This window comes from Tachysurus fulvidraco, chromosome 17 (genome assembly GCF_022655615.1).
Source record: "Tachysurus fulvidraco isolate hzauxx_2018 chromosome 17, HZAU_PFXX_2.0, whole genome shotgun sequence".
Classification (NCBI taxonomy): Eukaryota; Metazoa; Chordata; class Actinopteri; order Siluriformes; family Bagridae; genus Tachysurus; species Tachysurus fulvidraco.
The window spans coordinates 15,868,370-15,884,230 of record NC_062534.1 but is presented as its reverse complement, the minus strand read 5'-3'; the positions used below and the strand labels follow the sequence as shown (position 1 = coordinate 15,884,230).

At 35.9% G+C, this 15,861-nt stretch overlaps 2 protein-coding genes across 2 annotated transcripts; both read right to left on the bottom strand.

Moving 5' to 3' along the window:
• Window positions 1-340: 340 nt before the first annotated feature.
• Window positions 341-7,022, bottom strand: si:ch73-22a13.3 (inositol-trisphosphate 3-kinase A). Its single transcript, XM_027135379.2, has 7 exons — window positions 5,966-7,022; window positions 4,778-4,862; window positions 4,423-4,636; window positions 2,882-3,086; window positions 2,686-2,787; window positions 1,088-1,159; window positions 341-985 (listed from the first exon to the last, which is right to left on the bottom strand). Exons 1-7 carry the CDS (start codon window positions 6,755-6,757, stop codon window positions 644-646), a joined length of 1,812 nt encoding a protein of 603 aa, XP_026991180.1. The 5' UTR covers window positions 6,758-7,022; the 3' UTR covers window positions 341-643.
• Window positions 7,023-9,182: 2,160 nt separating this feature from the next.
• Window positions 9,183-14,293, bottom strand: bscl2l (BSCL2 lipid droplet biogenesis associated, seipin, like). Its single transcript, XM_047802070.1, has 8 exons — window positions 13,637-14,293; window positions 12,756-12,822; window positions 12,448-12,591; window positions 12,161-12,295; window positions 10,638-10,735; window positions 10,365-10,488; window positions 10,150-10,225; window positions 9,183-9,925 (listed from the first exon to the last, which is right to left on the bottom strand). Exons 1-8 carry the CDS (start codon window positions 13,882-13,884, stop codon window positions 9,822-9,824), a joined length of 996 nt encoding a protein of 331 aa, XP_047658026.1. The 5' UTR covers window positions 13,885-14,293; the 3' UTR covers window positions 9,183-9,821.
• Window positions 14,294-15,861: the final 1,568 nt, after the last annotated feature.

The following is a 15,861-nucleotide window of genomic DNA, read 5'->3' as shown; positions in this document are numbered from 1 at the left end:
AAATTAACAATGGTTAGCCTTCTTATGTGTAAATTTACAAACACTTAGGAGCACAAGTGGATACAAATTGTTCATGAAATTGCAAGATTTTTATGAACACCAATTTTTTTGTGTAAATGGTCATATGTTCAATTTATGAATAAATCCATTCATATACAGCTTGAAAAAATGATCACTGTTGTGTTTAGGCTGTGGGCAGAATTGGGATCAGATTAATGAAGCCTAAAAATGTTAACACATTAGCTGAGTTAGAGTCTGCCTTATCAAGATGTTCTAAGCTACTAAGCCAAATCTCTGTATGGGGTACATGTGTACAAAGCAAGAGGACGATACAGGAATATAGTGGTATGACAGTGGTATTTATTTAAAATCCTGATAGGATCTGAGAGCAACCAGTTACTGAGTTCCACAAAGATTTAGGTTTCCTTATTTACTTAATTATTTGCTAGTCTCTATTGTTGTGTTTGGTCTGTGGCCATCGCAGTGATCAAATTTTAATACACATAGGAAACACACAAAAAACACACACACACACACACACACACACACACACACACACACACACACACACACACACACACACACACACACACACACACACACAAATATATACATTTTATAAATACAATGACTCTGTCCATCATCAGTCCACATGGTTGGTGGCTGTAGTTTCCTTTAAAAAGTCTGTTGATGCCTCATTTATTTCAGGCTGGTGTTGATTATCTTCTGACACTATATGCTCTGTCTGTAAGTGGTGACTCTCTAGATTTTGTTCCCTAACTTCCCTGATAGCAGCATGCAGCAAAGAGATGAGGGATGCAAGTCCAAATAGGTAGCCATCTTCCCGGTTTCCCTCAATCCATGGAATGTCATGCTTCAGATGCACATTACTCGGAAGTGGGGTAGTTTTCCCAAAATCAATCATCCATATGTTGGCTTTGTTGGTGAGCCGATCGTGGACAAAAAGTAGAGAGCCACCTATTATCTAGGGGAATGATGGAAGGAAGGACAAGGTATGTTTACTTATGTTTCTAAGTTTTAAAAAAAACTGTTATAAAAAGAAGAAAACACATTTATTTTACTTAACCTCATGATGTCTGAAAAAGGCAGACTGCTGTAATGTCTTTTTCAGTGCATCCAGTCTGGACAGATAGGCTTCCTAACATAGGAGACATAAAATACATTTTGTAATTTTTAGATGTAAAGCTCCACATGGTCAGGGCCAGTAAGGTGCTCACTCGAGCTAAAGGTTTTCCACAAGGGGGAGCTTTAAGCACTCAAAAAGCTTAGAAATCAGACTGTGCCCTTTCCATGTTAAAGGCTTTCTAAACATAAATTACAGACAAATATGTATAATTTATAAGAAGTTAATCCAACATACTCTATATTGCCAAAAATTGAAAAGTATGTGGATACTATCACACCCAAGTATGCTTGCTGAACGTCCCATTCCAAAACCGTTTGCAATTAATGTTGTATTAGTTATTTGATTTAACAGATATTGTGTTAGTTCTATTTATTTGCTTTAACAGACGACTTTGTATATTTTGGGGAGGTTTTATATTAGATTTAGTAAAATTTTAAAGATTTGTGCTCATTCAGCCAACATTAGTGAGATCGGGGACAGATTTCAGGTGAGAAGGCCTGGATGTTGCAGTTCATTCCTGCAGTTGGTGTTCCAGTTCATTCCCAAGGTCCTAAGGTATTCAGTGGTGTTGAGGTCAATGCTCTGTTCAGGACACTCAAGTTCTTTTACACTATTAACAAAGCATGTCTTCACAGAGCTTCTTGGTGCACAGGGGAATTGTACTACATGCTGAAACAGGCTTGGGTTAGGACTTTTATTTCCAATGAAGTTGCAACTTGCAATTCCCTGCCTACATCCAATAAAAAGCCAAGGAATTCTTTAAATTTCATCTTGTTAAATTAAAGAAGCATTTCATTTAATCACATATACATTACAGCACAGCAAAATACTTTTCTCCATATATCTCTATGGAGGTTGGGATGATAGCACAGGGTCAAGCATGATGCAGCACCTCTGGAGCAAAGAGGGTTGGTGGCCGTTCTTGGGGGCCCAGTGGTGGTATTGGCTTTAGGTCAGACTCTTAATTAAATCTATAACTGACCATAATAATTGCTGTTTTTTATGAAGGTAATTATAAACATTAACGTTAGCGCTAATTGTTATCACTAAGCTTCTTGACTTGGTAGCAAGCTAGATTGTTGTCTGCTGGTTATCCTGTTGCTAAGCTTCAATATTGTCTTCAGTTGTTGCAATACTGCAATATCAGTACAAAATTTAGCATTAATATTTAAAGTTTGCTGTACTTATAGCCACTTTGGTGTACAACTCTAAAATGTGTGTTTAAAGAAACTTTTGAATAAACTTTACATGCTCTAACTGCACAAATATTAGGCATACATTCATGGCGGCATCCATGTTTTTTCCTGTTTCACACATCGAATGGCCTATAATGGAAAATGTTTGCAGCTTGCAAGCATTAATAGAACAAGATATAAAATAATTCTTTTGACAACTGTATATTTCTAAACTTGCAGGGAATGTGATCTGATGATCAGGTGTTCACGTATGGTATAGTACACCAGCACATCTATGTATGGCTTTATTGGCAATAAATGAAAATAAACGATATGACATCAATAAGGACATCAATAACTTACTAGAATGTGTATCTTCCGGTTGGTAAACAATAGCAGGGTCTCTGTAACTTGTTCTTTGCTATGAGTTTTATTAAAGTCTCGATGTACAATCCCATTCTCTGTCTGAAAAACACAAAAAACAGAGTAGGCTGTAAGAAACAGTGTTGTATGTTTATTTATGTAACTCTGCCAGTGCATTTTCAATTCTGAGTTGTACCATTATGCCTTCTATGCGGAATCCAAGCGTCGTGGTACTACTTGTGCTGTCTCTCCACTGCATGTAGCGCAGCTTTGATACGCCTCTCTGTGCATGTTCCTCTTCTGTAGGAGCTGTAGGATCTACTTTCACCATCTTCTGATACATATCAGTTCGAATGTTGGCTTTGGTTCTTGCTTTTACAATCTCCTCCTCTTGATAGGTACTAAAAGAAAGGGACCAAATTAATCAGGACAATACTTAAAGACATATATGTAAACCGTCAACCACACAAGGATAGAAGTAAATACAGACCAAAGGATTTGTACTAAAAAGCCCACACTACTATGAGCTTCTTTGGATTTTGTTAAGTCAACACCAGACACCTATTTTCAAATCAGTGTGATGTGAGGAATATGTGGCCTTCTCCAACTTGTTGCCACAAAGAATGACGCACATGATTGTGTAGGTTGTAGGTTGTCCCAAACCAGTTCCAGTATGATGATGCTCCTGTGCACAAAGTAAGGCCCATGAGTACATGGTTTGTCATGGTTTGTCAAGGACATGGTTTTGTTTTGGAGTGGAAGAACTCAGTTGGCCTGCTGTGGCCTGACCTCAATCCCAATGAACACATTTGGGATGAACTGGTACAGTGACTATGCCTAACAATTCCTTATCCAACATCACTGCCTGACCTCACTAGTGCTGAGGTCTTTCTCCATTTATATGCTGACAATTCTTTATTTATAAGAATGACTAGTTTTATTTGTCTTTATTTATGGGTTTGTGTTGCCGTGCAGACCACAGCCACACTCCAAAATCTACTGGAAAGTCTTCCCAGAAGAGTGGAGATTAAATCTACTGTAGAGTGGGACCTTTAGCACATTTAGGTAAGATGATTAGGTGTCCACAATCTTTTGGCTAGATACAGAATATCTCATATAGTAATTGTCTTCTCTAGCAAATGGCAGAAACGATTTCAGTGATATAATGTAATGTGCCACTCATCTGCCTTTGTCTGATCTGCATATGAAGCAGCTAAAATATTAGGACAGATTCCATCTCAGTAGCTTAGCATATCCAATAAAGTCATGTGAAAATCGAGGCACCTCACCTAGTACCTACATGTATGTAAATGATTATTGTGTGTGGGCAGAGTACAGAACAATTTGTTTCACTTGTTATGGAAATTCTTGTTTACTTTTCTGTTACTATGTGAATGTTGAATATGCATGAAATGTTAAGTTCTCACGTATGACTCTGGTACATCAGTGCCTCAAACACATAAGCCTATGATATCTGGACCACGGACTAAGATCCAAACCAGTAATCCGTGGTATAATGTGTGTATGTCATTTTTACACCCAAAATTGTATATATATAGTATCGTATATATTTTATATCATTATGGCTTTAATTTTACCTGTTTTATTTGTCTATTTAATTTTCTTATTATTTCTCTTTTTTGCATTTTAAATGTGTGAAAGGTGATATATATATATATATATATATATATATATATATATATATATATAAGTAACATATTGAAATATGTTATATACCGTATGCCCATTTTGCAATCCATGATGACAGGCTGCTTGAGGCCACTCAGCAGGTCCTCGAGACGGATGTAGTCATCTCCGTTCCTGCTGATGTTCCCATAATAGCGAGGTACAAATTGATGGAGTGGATCAGACATAAGTGCCTGCAGGCAGGTATCCTCCACCTTGTTGAATCTCTTCAGCACCTCCCCACCTTCACCCAGCTGGATGTTTCCTGATTATGAACAGGCAATGGTAAGCATATTATTTCATCTGTGTTTCAGTAAAAAAGGTCCCTTGACAGATTTGTAATATGGTGGTACCACATGTAACATATTGTGCAGAGTAAACAATAGTGTAAGCACAGGCTACATGCCTTGGTGTCCAGCCAGCTGCACCCATGAACTCTGCCTGCGCTTTGACCATTGCATCATAGTCAAAAATGTCCTCCAGGATCGACACTGAAAAAAAAAAAAGTCTGTAATTTTTTGTAGTCTGTGCTTCAATCTACTGATTCATCTTTAAGTGAGATATGGAGGTGATTGTGATCAGTTCTCTGCTCAGATATATAATCATGGAAACAATCTATTTTTCAAACCATAATCATTAAAATGCTTTAAACCATTTCTCTCTTAAATACAGCTCTTTTATACAGCAAACACAGGATTGTACAAATGTGTATGCAGTTATTATTATTATTATTATTATTATTATTATTATTATTATTATTATTATTATTATTATTATTATTACTACACAGCAAAAAGTAATATTGTATCTTGAATTTACACAAATGTCTCTACTATTTCTTATTATACAATTACAATAAAGATTAGATAGATAAACCTATTTCAAACAGTTTAGTTGTATAGTTTTAATTTTTTTTTATTTCTATTTGCTGATTAATGCAAATGAACAAAAATTGAAAATTAACAAAGCCAAAAGAACAAGAAAATGTAAAGCTTATACAATCTTAAATAATTTGGTTTATTGTAATCTTCTAATAAGAAATAATAGATCAAGTTGACTACATTTGAGATATTTTAACTTGTGAAGATGCCTTTTTTTTTATTTATTTTTTTTTTTTTTACATTGGATTAGGTCAAAACACCCTTCCTCATCAGCTGAAACATTTGAACATGTTTGGTACATTAACAAATAACATATCAAATGTAACAGTAACAGGCTACTATCATACTATCATCTGTATTCCAAGCTATGCAAATATTTTATTCAAATGCCTAATGTCAAGGTTCTCTTTTATAAGCCATGCAAATTGACTGCAGGACTGTAAGAGTGAATCTTAGTAGAAATATTTTTCTTCCAAAAAGCAGAAGTATTACGGAAGCCCAACATCTAACTGTATAGAAGTTAAGCTGGACATTATGGGAAAACATTAGTATTGAAAGCCACGCTATGTAAATATATTTAATGAATATAGCTAAATAAAATGGTAATAGGTAATGGTTGCATTTTAGATGTACAGGTCATGATGTTTTAGTCCTTATACTGTAGCTTGAGTCTGAATGCTGAATTATGCTGTCTGGACTTTCACTCCACTCACCCTTCTCACATCTTTCCTCCGCACCATCTCCTCTCCGTCACTGAAGACCTCATCACTTTCTGCTGAGGAATAGTTGAAGGATGATGATGATGAGGAGGAGGAGGAGGTGAAAGAGTTGGCAAAAACCTTTGAGAGTATGCGGTGAGGGACTGTTCCTCTCATCTCGGTGTCCACGTCGATATTTCCTTGCGCTGCCACTCTCAGTCCTGTCACATCCTTTTCTGCCTCCTCATCTTGCGCCTCTTTAGATCTCCATTGGCTTTGTATGTGTCTCAGTCTAATTCCTTGGTTCATTTCTTTTTCAGTAGCGTTGTCCTCTTCTTCTATGTTTTCTATTCCTTCCAGCCTCTCTCTTCTCTTCCCTCTCCATCTTTCTCTCTGTCCAGCTCTCCAAATATTCTTTCTGGACAGTTCATCAGCAATGCATTTTGTATTTTTATGTTTTCTGTCTATCTCTTTTTCTCCATTGTTGCTTTCTGAGCAACTCAGCACGTTGTCAGGTTCCCAGGCTTCTGGACTTTCTGTTGCAGTCATAAATGGTTCCTTTTGAATCGTCTCTGGTTCTAGTCTGGATGAAAGAACAGCTTGAGCAGATGCAAGTTTAGGCTTTGACCTTTTTTGGCTACCGAGCTGAGCTTCATTTGCAAATTCATCTATTTTCTCTTCCTCTGCTTTCAACTGGTTTCTCATACTCTCTGGAGTTTTTGCTTTGCTGGATATTCCTGATTCATCTTCATCAGGCATTTCTGTTGACGTGCTCATTTTTCTTGAGGTAAACTCCAGTTCTTCCATGGAGCTAGGTTACAAAATAGAATCCCCATAACAAATAAAAAAGTGCACAATCCAAAAAAATAAGGATCCAGGTGGAGAATTAGGGGAAAAAAACAGAAAGTAACAAAGCAAAGATAATAGGCAAATATTCTATTTAAACTAAATCATTAGCATTAAAGATTGCATAAAGTTAAACAAAAGCAAAGTACATTTTCATTGTATCTATTCTGACGGTATCTGTGATCCAATTCCATAAAAAGTTTGACACACGATATCCAAAGGCAAGTCAGAATACTGTCAGAGTGTGCTCTTTGGTTTAGCTCAAAGGCTTCACTATTGACATCAACAGCCTTGCATTTGCATGCAGTGACATCATGAAGTTTCCACATGGCATAGACTCCTAGATAAACTAACCTGGAGATAATAAATACATGTTGCCTAATAGATTAATATACATGTTGCCTAATAGATTAATATACGATGGTCTGAATTGTACTGAATGTGTATTATCAGAATCAGAATGAGCTTAATTGCCAGGTATGTTTTCACATGTGAGGAATTTGTTATAGTGACAGAAGCTCCACAGTGTAACAGAATGACATTCAATATATACAATTTGTATGTACAAATGTACATGTGCGAAATGTTCAATTGAAATATACATAGTATGTGTTTTATGTAAATAATGTGTAAAAATAGTGTTGTGTGTTCTGCGTATGTTCTAAGTGTTCATCAGATGGCTTGCCTGAGGGAAGAAACTGTTCCTATGTCTGGTCGTTCTGGTGCTCAGGGCTCTGTAGCGTCGACCACATGGGAACAGTTCAAAGAGTGGGTGTGCTAGATATGACGGGTCCAGAGTGATTGTCTTTGCCCTTTTGCTCACTCTGGAGAAGTACAGATCTTGGAGAGTGGGGAGAGTTGTGCCAATGTTCACTCAGCAGTCTGGACAACCCTCTGTAGTCTTCTGAGGTCAGATTTGGTAGCTGAGCTGAACCAAACAGTAATTGAGGTGCAGAGGATGGATTCAATGATGGCAGTGTAGAACTGTTTCAGCAGATCTCAGCAGATTTCAGCTGGCAAATGAAGTACAACCTCTGCTGGGCCTTTTTCACAATGGAGTCTATGTGAATGTCCCACTTCAGGTCCTGGGAGATTGTGGTTACCAGGAATCTGAATGACTCCACTGCTGTCACAATGCTGTCCATGATGGTGAGTGGGAGAAGAGCAGGGGGGTTTCTCCTGAAGTCCACGATCATTATCTTCCTGTCTATTTAGTCTACTCCAGCCATAGTAAAAAACACTGCAGGCTTAAGTCTACATTGAAATGTATTGCATTATTTCATTGCAAATTTGAAAGATCAAGCATGTGTTGTTGTTGTTGTTGTTGTTATTGTTATTATTATTATTATTATTATTATTATTATTATTATTATTATTATTATTATTATTATTAGTAGTAGTAGTAGTAGTAGTAGTAGTAGTATTTATGTGAAATTGACAATGAATTTCCTAGAAATAATAAATACATCAACAGATGAAATCTCTTTTCAAATGCATCCTGTGGCTCAGCAGGTCAAAACAATATAGTGCACAGTATGCAAATCGAGACATCAATTTCAGTATTCAGGAAACATAGAATAATACCTTACCTCCTAATCCTGAATGCCTGGGACTTTCACATTCTATATGGATATTGTATGATGGCTCTGGAGTTAGGGTTAGGGTTAGGGCAACATAAAGAGTCTTCACTGTTACTCTGACCAGGATACCATCTTTACTGAAGATTAATGAACAAATGAATAAAAAGACAAAAAAAAAGAAAAAGAAAAAAATGACATCACATATCCTATGCCCTTAATTTTTAATATAGTTGTTAATGACTTTGTATTTGCAGATGTTCCCATTTGAGGGACAATAATCACTGAAAGGGCACTTTTACTAAAGAGAACATAATATTAATGTTTTTCCATGTTTTTTTCAGCACATATAACGGACATGTAAATACATGCAAATGGCTTAACCAGGACTCTGCTTGGACATTCTCTGCTGGAACATTAGGGAGAGATCAGGTGTGTTGACTTGCCTGTTTCTAATTGGTTAATTATTATACCTATTTATTTCCTCCACGTGTACAGTATGCAGCAAAGTCCTGGCAACTATGTTTCTGACATCTTATTTTGTACAGACTACAATCAAATTAGTAACACGTGACAAATTAGACCTTTCTTTCAATCAACTTAAATTCTGTACAACATTAATACTGTAACAAACCAATTTATTAGAGATAACAACTCATTTTTGTATAAATGTGAATGTTGATAAATGCCAGTGGCCTGTAGTGTGAAACACATGCACACAACATCTGTTTTGCATATAGTGATGCCCACAAACCTCATAGGTTTCCATAGCCACTGAAAATGATGACAAAATGGAAAACAAATTTCTCAGAGGAAGATTTTTATTCATGTCTACACCAATAAAAATATGAGTTATTTTATATGTCGTTATAATACATTTACACAAACTCAGGAGCTCTCGAAGGAAAAGCGTTTTTCTGAACTAATAGGATTTTCCTGAATGCTATATTTTTTTCTGTGAACGCTCCTACAAATGAATTTTCAAGATTATTCACTCATTCAGCTTGAAAAATGAGGCCAAGTGTTCACATTTTTTTTGCATGCTGAAACTCACATTATGAAATTCCAGCTTGCTTTTCCCTTTGGTGCCCATACATTTCCTTCTTTTATGAAACCTCCACATCTGTTTGGATTTAGGAGCTTAAATTGACATTCCATCAGGCAAAAATCTATATTTAAAAATAAAGTTATGATAAAAACCATACAGACTATGATCGAGACTAAGGTACGCACACGCTAGATACTGAGGTACTTACTAACTAGGCTTATATGGAGGTGCTAAATGAAGTTTTGATGTGACACAGTAGTGTCAGTAGTGATAGTGATAAGAGATTTCCTGGGGCTTATGGGAAATGTTGTTCAGCACCCTTTGGATGCCCATCCACTGCCTCAAAAGAAACCTGTTAATCAACAAGGTTTTTAAAAGTTTTTTGTCTTATTTATCTTCTTCAATCCTCTGTCACGAATAGATTCTTCCTCTTTTCCATCTTGTCAGAACTGGAGTCCATGATGTCACTTGATCCAGAGGGATCCAGTAAATGTCTTTTCGCACCTAAGGACATGAGTTTTTAAACTTTCATATACAACCTGAGATCATTTGGCATTCTGCAAAGTGTGATATGTTAATGTTAATATGATAATAAATGAATGAATGATTGAATGACGGCTGTCCAATTGCAGTATACTAACAACAGTGCCACCTTCTGACCTGAAGACATACTGTTCTGTTTAACTAGACACTTGACACTTGACATTGGGACTATGTGCATTAATTACCTGCGCAGTTTTCCTGTGTGTTCCTATCTTCTGGTATATCTGCTCTCCTCTCTATAGGTTCATTCCATTTATCAAACTGTAACACAAAGCACATCAGAAGTATGATGGATTGGAGGCTTGAAACAACAAAGACATAAAAACATTATGTATGTTTTTATGTCTTTGTTGTTTAGAGAGTGTTGTTTAAAAGTTGGTTATATAGTGATAGTACATACATGTAGATGTGGCCACAAGGTGCTGTCCTGCACAAAGCCAATGAGGATAATCACACTGAGGAACATGAAGTTACTCATCACTCCCACCACAGCAGATGTGAAGGGAAAGTGATGGAGGACATACCTGTACTGAGAAACTTCAGTCATATTCTGTTTTAAGACAGATCTATCACTAACACACACACACACACACACACACACACACACACACACACACACACACACACACACACACACACACACACACACACACACACACACACACACACAAACCTGATGCCACTGAAGTGAGCATGAATGTAGAGCTGTGCTTTGTAGATCTGAACTTGCTGAGAGTGAATTTCTAAAACAGCACCAATAGCAGGATTATACTGCAGAGATGAAGGGAGAGAGAAAATGAAGGAGAATTAATGTGCATAGACCTGCTCTGTTTCCATTTTCCTAACACACCTATTAGCTTAAATCAGATATGTTAGAGGCTAAACCATCAATAGTGAAAGAGCTGCCTTTTGGGGACAAAGTCAGAAACGTCAAATAAATGGGCAATTTTCCAAATTGAGTTCATTAAATGTAACTGAATTAAAAGATAAGACTTTGCCTGCATTCCAAAAGTCTGCCACATTTTCATTTTCACAAGGCAGAATTGAAGCTATCTTACTTAATACATACTATGTTAGTTACTATGAGTTATTATAGTTTATATGTTTATGCATTTATGCTATTGCAGAAGTGTATTGAAATCACCAGTCTTGTAATATCTCCTCATATTGAGTTTGGTTACACATTAAAATTATGTCCACAGGTAACTAATACTATTAAGTCCATCAATCCGCTGCTATCTATGCTGCTAATTTATGTTTAAACCTGTAGCATCTTTACTCGCACTTTTTTACTTCAGTCCACTAAGAATTGTATGCTGGTTGGTGCTGATCTGTGTATACTAGTATGTATTTATGTATGTAGTGTATTGTATTGTAAGTATTGTATTGTACTGTATTGCTATATCTGTCTTGCACTGTCTTCTGTCGTGCACACGTTTGCATGCATTCATATTATGTAGAACTATGTTAATGTTCTTAATTCTTAGCTCTCTGTTGTTTTAAGTAGCTTTGCATTTTCACAAAATGCCATTTTGTGTAACACCATGATCCTAGGCAGGTTGTTTCATTGCTATATGATCCTAATCCTAAGGAGCTAACCTGCAGTCATTGCTTTTCTATGTCTGTGAGGTTAGCATTGTAGTGTGTGAGATCAGAACTGAAGTGCGGTAACTGTTTAAATCACAGTGGCAAAATTTATTAGTTACATGATAACCTTCAGCACATATACTGCAGCTGAATAATCACTAACCCCAAGATCCCATTCGAGAAGAGACTGCTTAATTAGGAAACATCTTTTAAATATGTGGAAAGTGCAATTCAGGAAAGCAGTGTAAAGACAGCTATTTTAAAAAGGTTTCAAATGTAAAGGTAGAATTGTACTGTATCTCTTACATGAGTGGGTAATAAATATTTATTGTTCAGTTAGAAATACCACAGAGTTTCGGATGTTTTCAAGATGTGAAATCACTGGCAAAATATTTAGTATGGATATGAGATTGCAAGTGCAGAAATTTGTGGATTGTGAAATGTGAAATGGTCATAACACACTCTTGAGTGTCTTAGTCTTTTATTAATGTAAAATTCTATTCAAAACGATACCTTTATATAACATACAGTATTCATATAGTATGATTGCATTATGTGGTTATTAGGTTTTATCATCCAAGTTGTGTCTGATGGTAGGCCACTACTCACTGAGCTGTCTACATAAGCAGAGTAAAGCTCGACCAGGACATGCTGCTTCTGCTCAATTACTCCCATCAGCATCAAAGGAAGCAACATCAGAGTCTCCAGAGTCTGCAGCAGGTAGGAGCGATAGTGCAGCATTGTCTGGAATCAAAAGAAAATATATGGCTTGGTGAAAGATATTCTGGGTGAGCGGTGCATTTTCCTGTTTGTGAGACTGGAGTACCAGTGGAACACAAGCAATTGGAAGCTTAAGATGGCTGTGTATATGAGTTTTTGTATGTATAAAAACACACAGTGTGCATTGAAGCACCAACAGTCTGCCCATCATGGGAGTAACATGACATCTTCACCAGGAACATCCCCAGTTCAATATTGGTTGGAGACTCTGGCATTTCCAGGTCCAGTGTGATCTTATATAGCTGTCCAGGTGTCATCACCTACATTTAGTCCAAAAAATGGAGTGAAGAGAATAAAGTGGTTAAAACAACCCAACGTTCGAGAATAAAGATGCAACAACAATTATTAATATGACATTACAATTTGCACATTTAAAAACAAGTCAGAAAGAAAGAAGTATAAGCCAGAGGAAATATGACATCACCTGTTTCTTGTTCCTAAGCAGTGAGAAGTTGGCCACAGGAAAAGAGCAGACACATTCTGAGAACATTCTGCTGGACAATCAAACACTCATTATTATGATGAAGGGCTAAACAGTACATATACTGTACCACAGTGCTGTTGAATGCTCAATTCTGATTGGCCAGAAGGGGCTAAATCACTGATTATAATTCCAGCTAATTCTAATACATTATTTTTTCCATAGAAACAATTTCCAAAAATATCACATAGTGGTCGCTTCATATGCTTCATATTTAAACATCTGCGTAATCATTGATTTTTATGAAATTGTTGTTACATTTTTTAAAGGAATTTCCTTTATCAGAGCTTTTATAGAGCCTAGAGGTTTAAAATTTCAGACACCAATTCTATCTTATTAACTTAAAGAGAGGAAAAAAGGGAAAGTGAAAAAAAGAATATTTATAGCTTTTAAGCTGACTTGTTTTGTGGGTGTTTAATGGGTAGATAGTATGACGTGTCATTCTTTGCTTACCAAGACAATGTGTAATCATTAGCAAATTGTGATATGAGAAGAATAAAATATTTCAGTATGTGCTGTTTGGAAAACAATCAACTATTGCATGGTAAAAGTAACTCTGCTTAACGATGGGCTGCATCACACCCTGGAAGTGATTATTTTCCTGTAAATGTGTAACACCATTGTTTCCTTATTCTAGTAAGTAAACCTATACTAAATCAGTAAATAAACTTATACTTAGTCAGTAAGTAAACTTATACTATTACTTTTCATATCACAAGCTAAACATTTTTGAACCAGTTCTAGCAAAATAATTGTTTTGGAAAAAAACTAATTGTCACTTCCTTGGAGTATTTGAATGTTAGTGAACATATTAAAACTCTCACCTGTAATGAAAGTGCACAGGAGTGACTAAGCTTGCGGTGGGCATGAAAGTATAATAGAAACTGATATAGAGAAAAATGGAAACAAATATCATCAGCTGAAGCATAAACAGGACATTAGCAGTCTGGACGACTTTCTGCTTGATCCTTAGACCCAGTTCAGTCATCACTTTGTGGATTTGGAGCAGGAGGTTGCTGATCTCTGTATTCAGCTCATGTGTGATAGGTCCCTCAGCATTCAAGTCCTCCATTTCTGAGCTGCAATTCCCAACTGTCTGGTACCAGGCTGTGACAATTTTTATAAACTTTTGTTTCTTTTCTCTTAGGTCACAGGTTTTCTTCAGCTCTTCACTGTCCTTTTCAGTCCACTTTCACCAGTTCAGTCTTAGCACATGATGAAATCTCGATGACAAAACCTTGACACACATTTAAAAATTAAAATTCTTCTTGTTTCTATGAATCAATCCCCACAAAGCAATGTCCCTCATGGCTGCCCATGTGGCACCACTCTTCAGCTCTTGATTAATTTCTGTTCATCTTCCAAACAATCTTCATACTTATCACTGTAAGAGACCAAGATTAATAGTAGCAGATGTACCAGCGTGATTTCTGTTTCTCTGTTGTCTTATCCAGGGAAAAGGGCAAGTAGCTGGAAAACACTGACTACATGTCTCAGTTGTTGTGAAACATACACTCACATTTAATACAGCATTCATTTGGTTGTGGAACATTTTGTACACGTAACCATGATACAGCAAGTTGTTCTTACAGCCGTGAACCATTCTGCAAGCTAATCCACATGATTATTTTCAGTCACAGGTACTTTGAAGTAAAAGCATATATAATTTCATATGTTGTGAAAGTACACCAAAGTACAGCATCTTTAAATCACTAATTTTGTGAGTTTTCTTAGAACTCATCTGAAATGTTTAATAGAACATATCATGACATCCTAGTACTTTTCATCTATTATTTGACTACTGTGGTTTCAAACACACTACTCTTTCTGTGGTTTCACTTTACTCTTTCTATTTTGAGTCAAAGTATTTGCTTTCAAATACAGACAGCGACACTTTCCCCAATGTAAAAGAGTTCATGACCAGCATGTGATGCAAGAACACAAAGACTGTTGCAATGAAACTATGTGCTTTTAAATATCATTAAATGTCAGAACAAAAGCAAGAGAATCTTTACTTTATTGTGAAATATTAGAGGACTCTAATATAATATGATATAATATCAGAGAGGACAATAACAGTACATGAATAATGTTGTGCTATTACCTGAATTAATACTTACTCAAATATGAACTAATGACGATTTAAGGCATGTACTAATCCCCAACTTACGAATGCGGTAACCTTAATGTGAGTGTTATGAGTTTGTCATTCCCTATCCAAGACTAAAACACCAGAAGGAACACTGGTGTTAAATGTAAACAGATAAGAGCATATGTTAAATGAATAAATGTTACTGTGTTAATATAACTCTTGTGTGTAAATAAGCAGAGCCCGAGTCATACAGAGCATGTTAACACATTAACTAATGTTAAAGTGGGATGTGAAGATAAATGAAAGAAGAATGATCAAAACCAGTTTAGATTAAATGATTGGTGTTAATTATTAGTGCATATTTTTTACATTTGATAAGGAGTATTGGTGTAAATTTGAAAATAACCCAGCATGCATGGTTAATTCTTTCTTATAGAGCATGTTTAATTTTGTTTAATAATACAGTGTTGTTAATTAATACATTAACTAACATAAAGGTATTAACATGTACTTAAGGTGATTATTATTCATGTATGAATTAATAAGACTTACATGTGTGTCCTTATCATTAGTTTATATTTGAGTAAATATTAATTCATGCAACAGTGCATATTTATTCATGCACTGTTATTGTAAAGCGTTAACAATTTTATTTTAACAAATAGTTGAAACACTACATCATATACTAATCGGATAAATATACACAACGATCAGTAAGACATTTCTGTAAGCACAGATTTAGATCCACAAAGAAGCAACAATATAGAACATGCTGCTGTATTCATTTAGAATATTCTCTCTAGGTGGCACTATATAGTTTCCCTCAGTTGTCAGTCTCTGAGGTTTCTGATGACTGAGGTGTTGTATGTTGTCTACATGAAGCTAATTTTACCTTTCTTTATGCTGGTTGAGTGATAAGAAATCAAATTACATATGGTTGCATGGTTTTGTACTAAA

Excerpts from the sequence above, each read along its gene's own strand:
- si:ch73-22a13.3 (XM_027135379.2), bottom strand. The coding sequence starts at position 6,757 with ATGGAAGAACTGGAGTTTACCTCAAGAAAAATGAGCACGTCAACAGAA. Across the intron at positions 3,087-4,422 it reads GATTGCAAAATGGGCATACG|TACCTATCAAGAGGAGGAGA; the intron begins GTATATAACATA and ends CCTTTCTTTTAG. Across the intron at positions 986-1,087 it reads CCTTTTTCAGACATCATGAG|ATAATAGGTGGCTCTCTACT; the intron begins GTTAAGTAAAAT and ends TCATTCCCCTAG.
- bscl2l (XM_047802070.1), bottom strand. The coding sequence starts at position 13,884 with ATGGAGGACTTGAATGCTGAGGGACCTATCACACATGAGCTGAATACA. Across the intron at positions 12,592-12,755 it reads TGCTTAGGAACAAGAAACAG|GTGATGACACCTGGACAGCT; the intron begins GTGATGTCATAT and ends GACTAAATGTAG. Across the intron at positions 9,926-10,149 it reads CACACAGGAAAACTGCGCAG|GTGCGAAAAGACATTTACTG; the intron begins GTAATTAATGCA and ends TCATGTCCTTAG.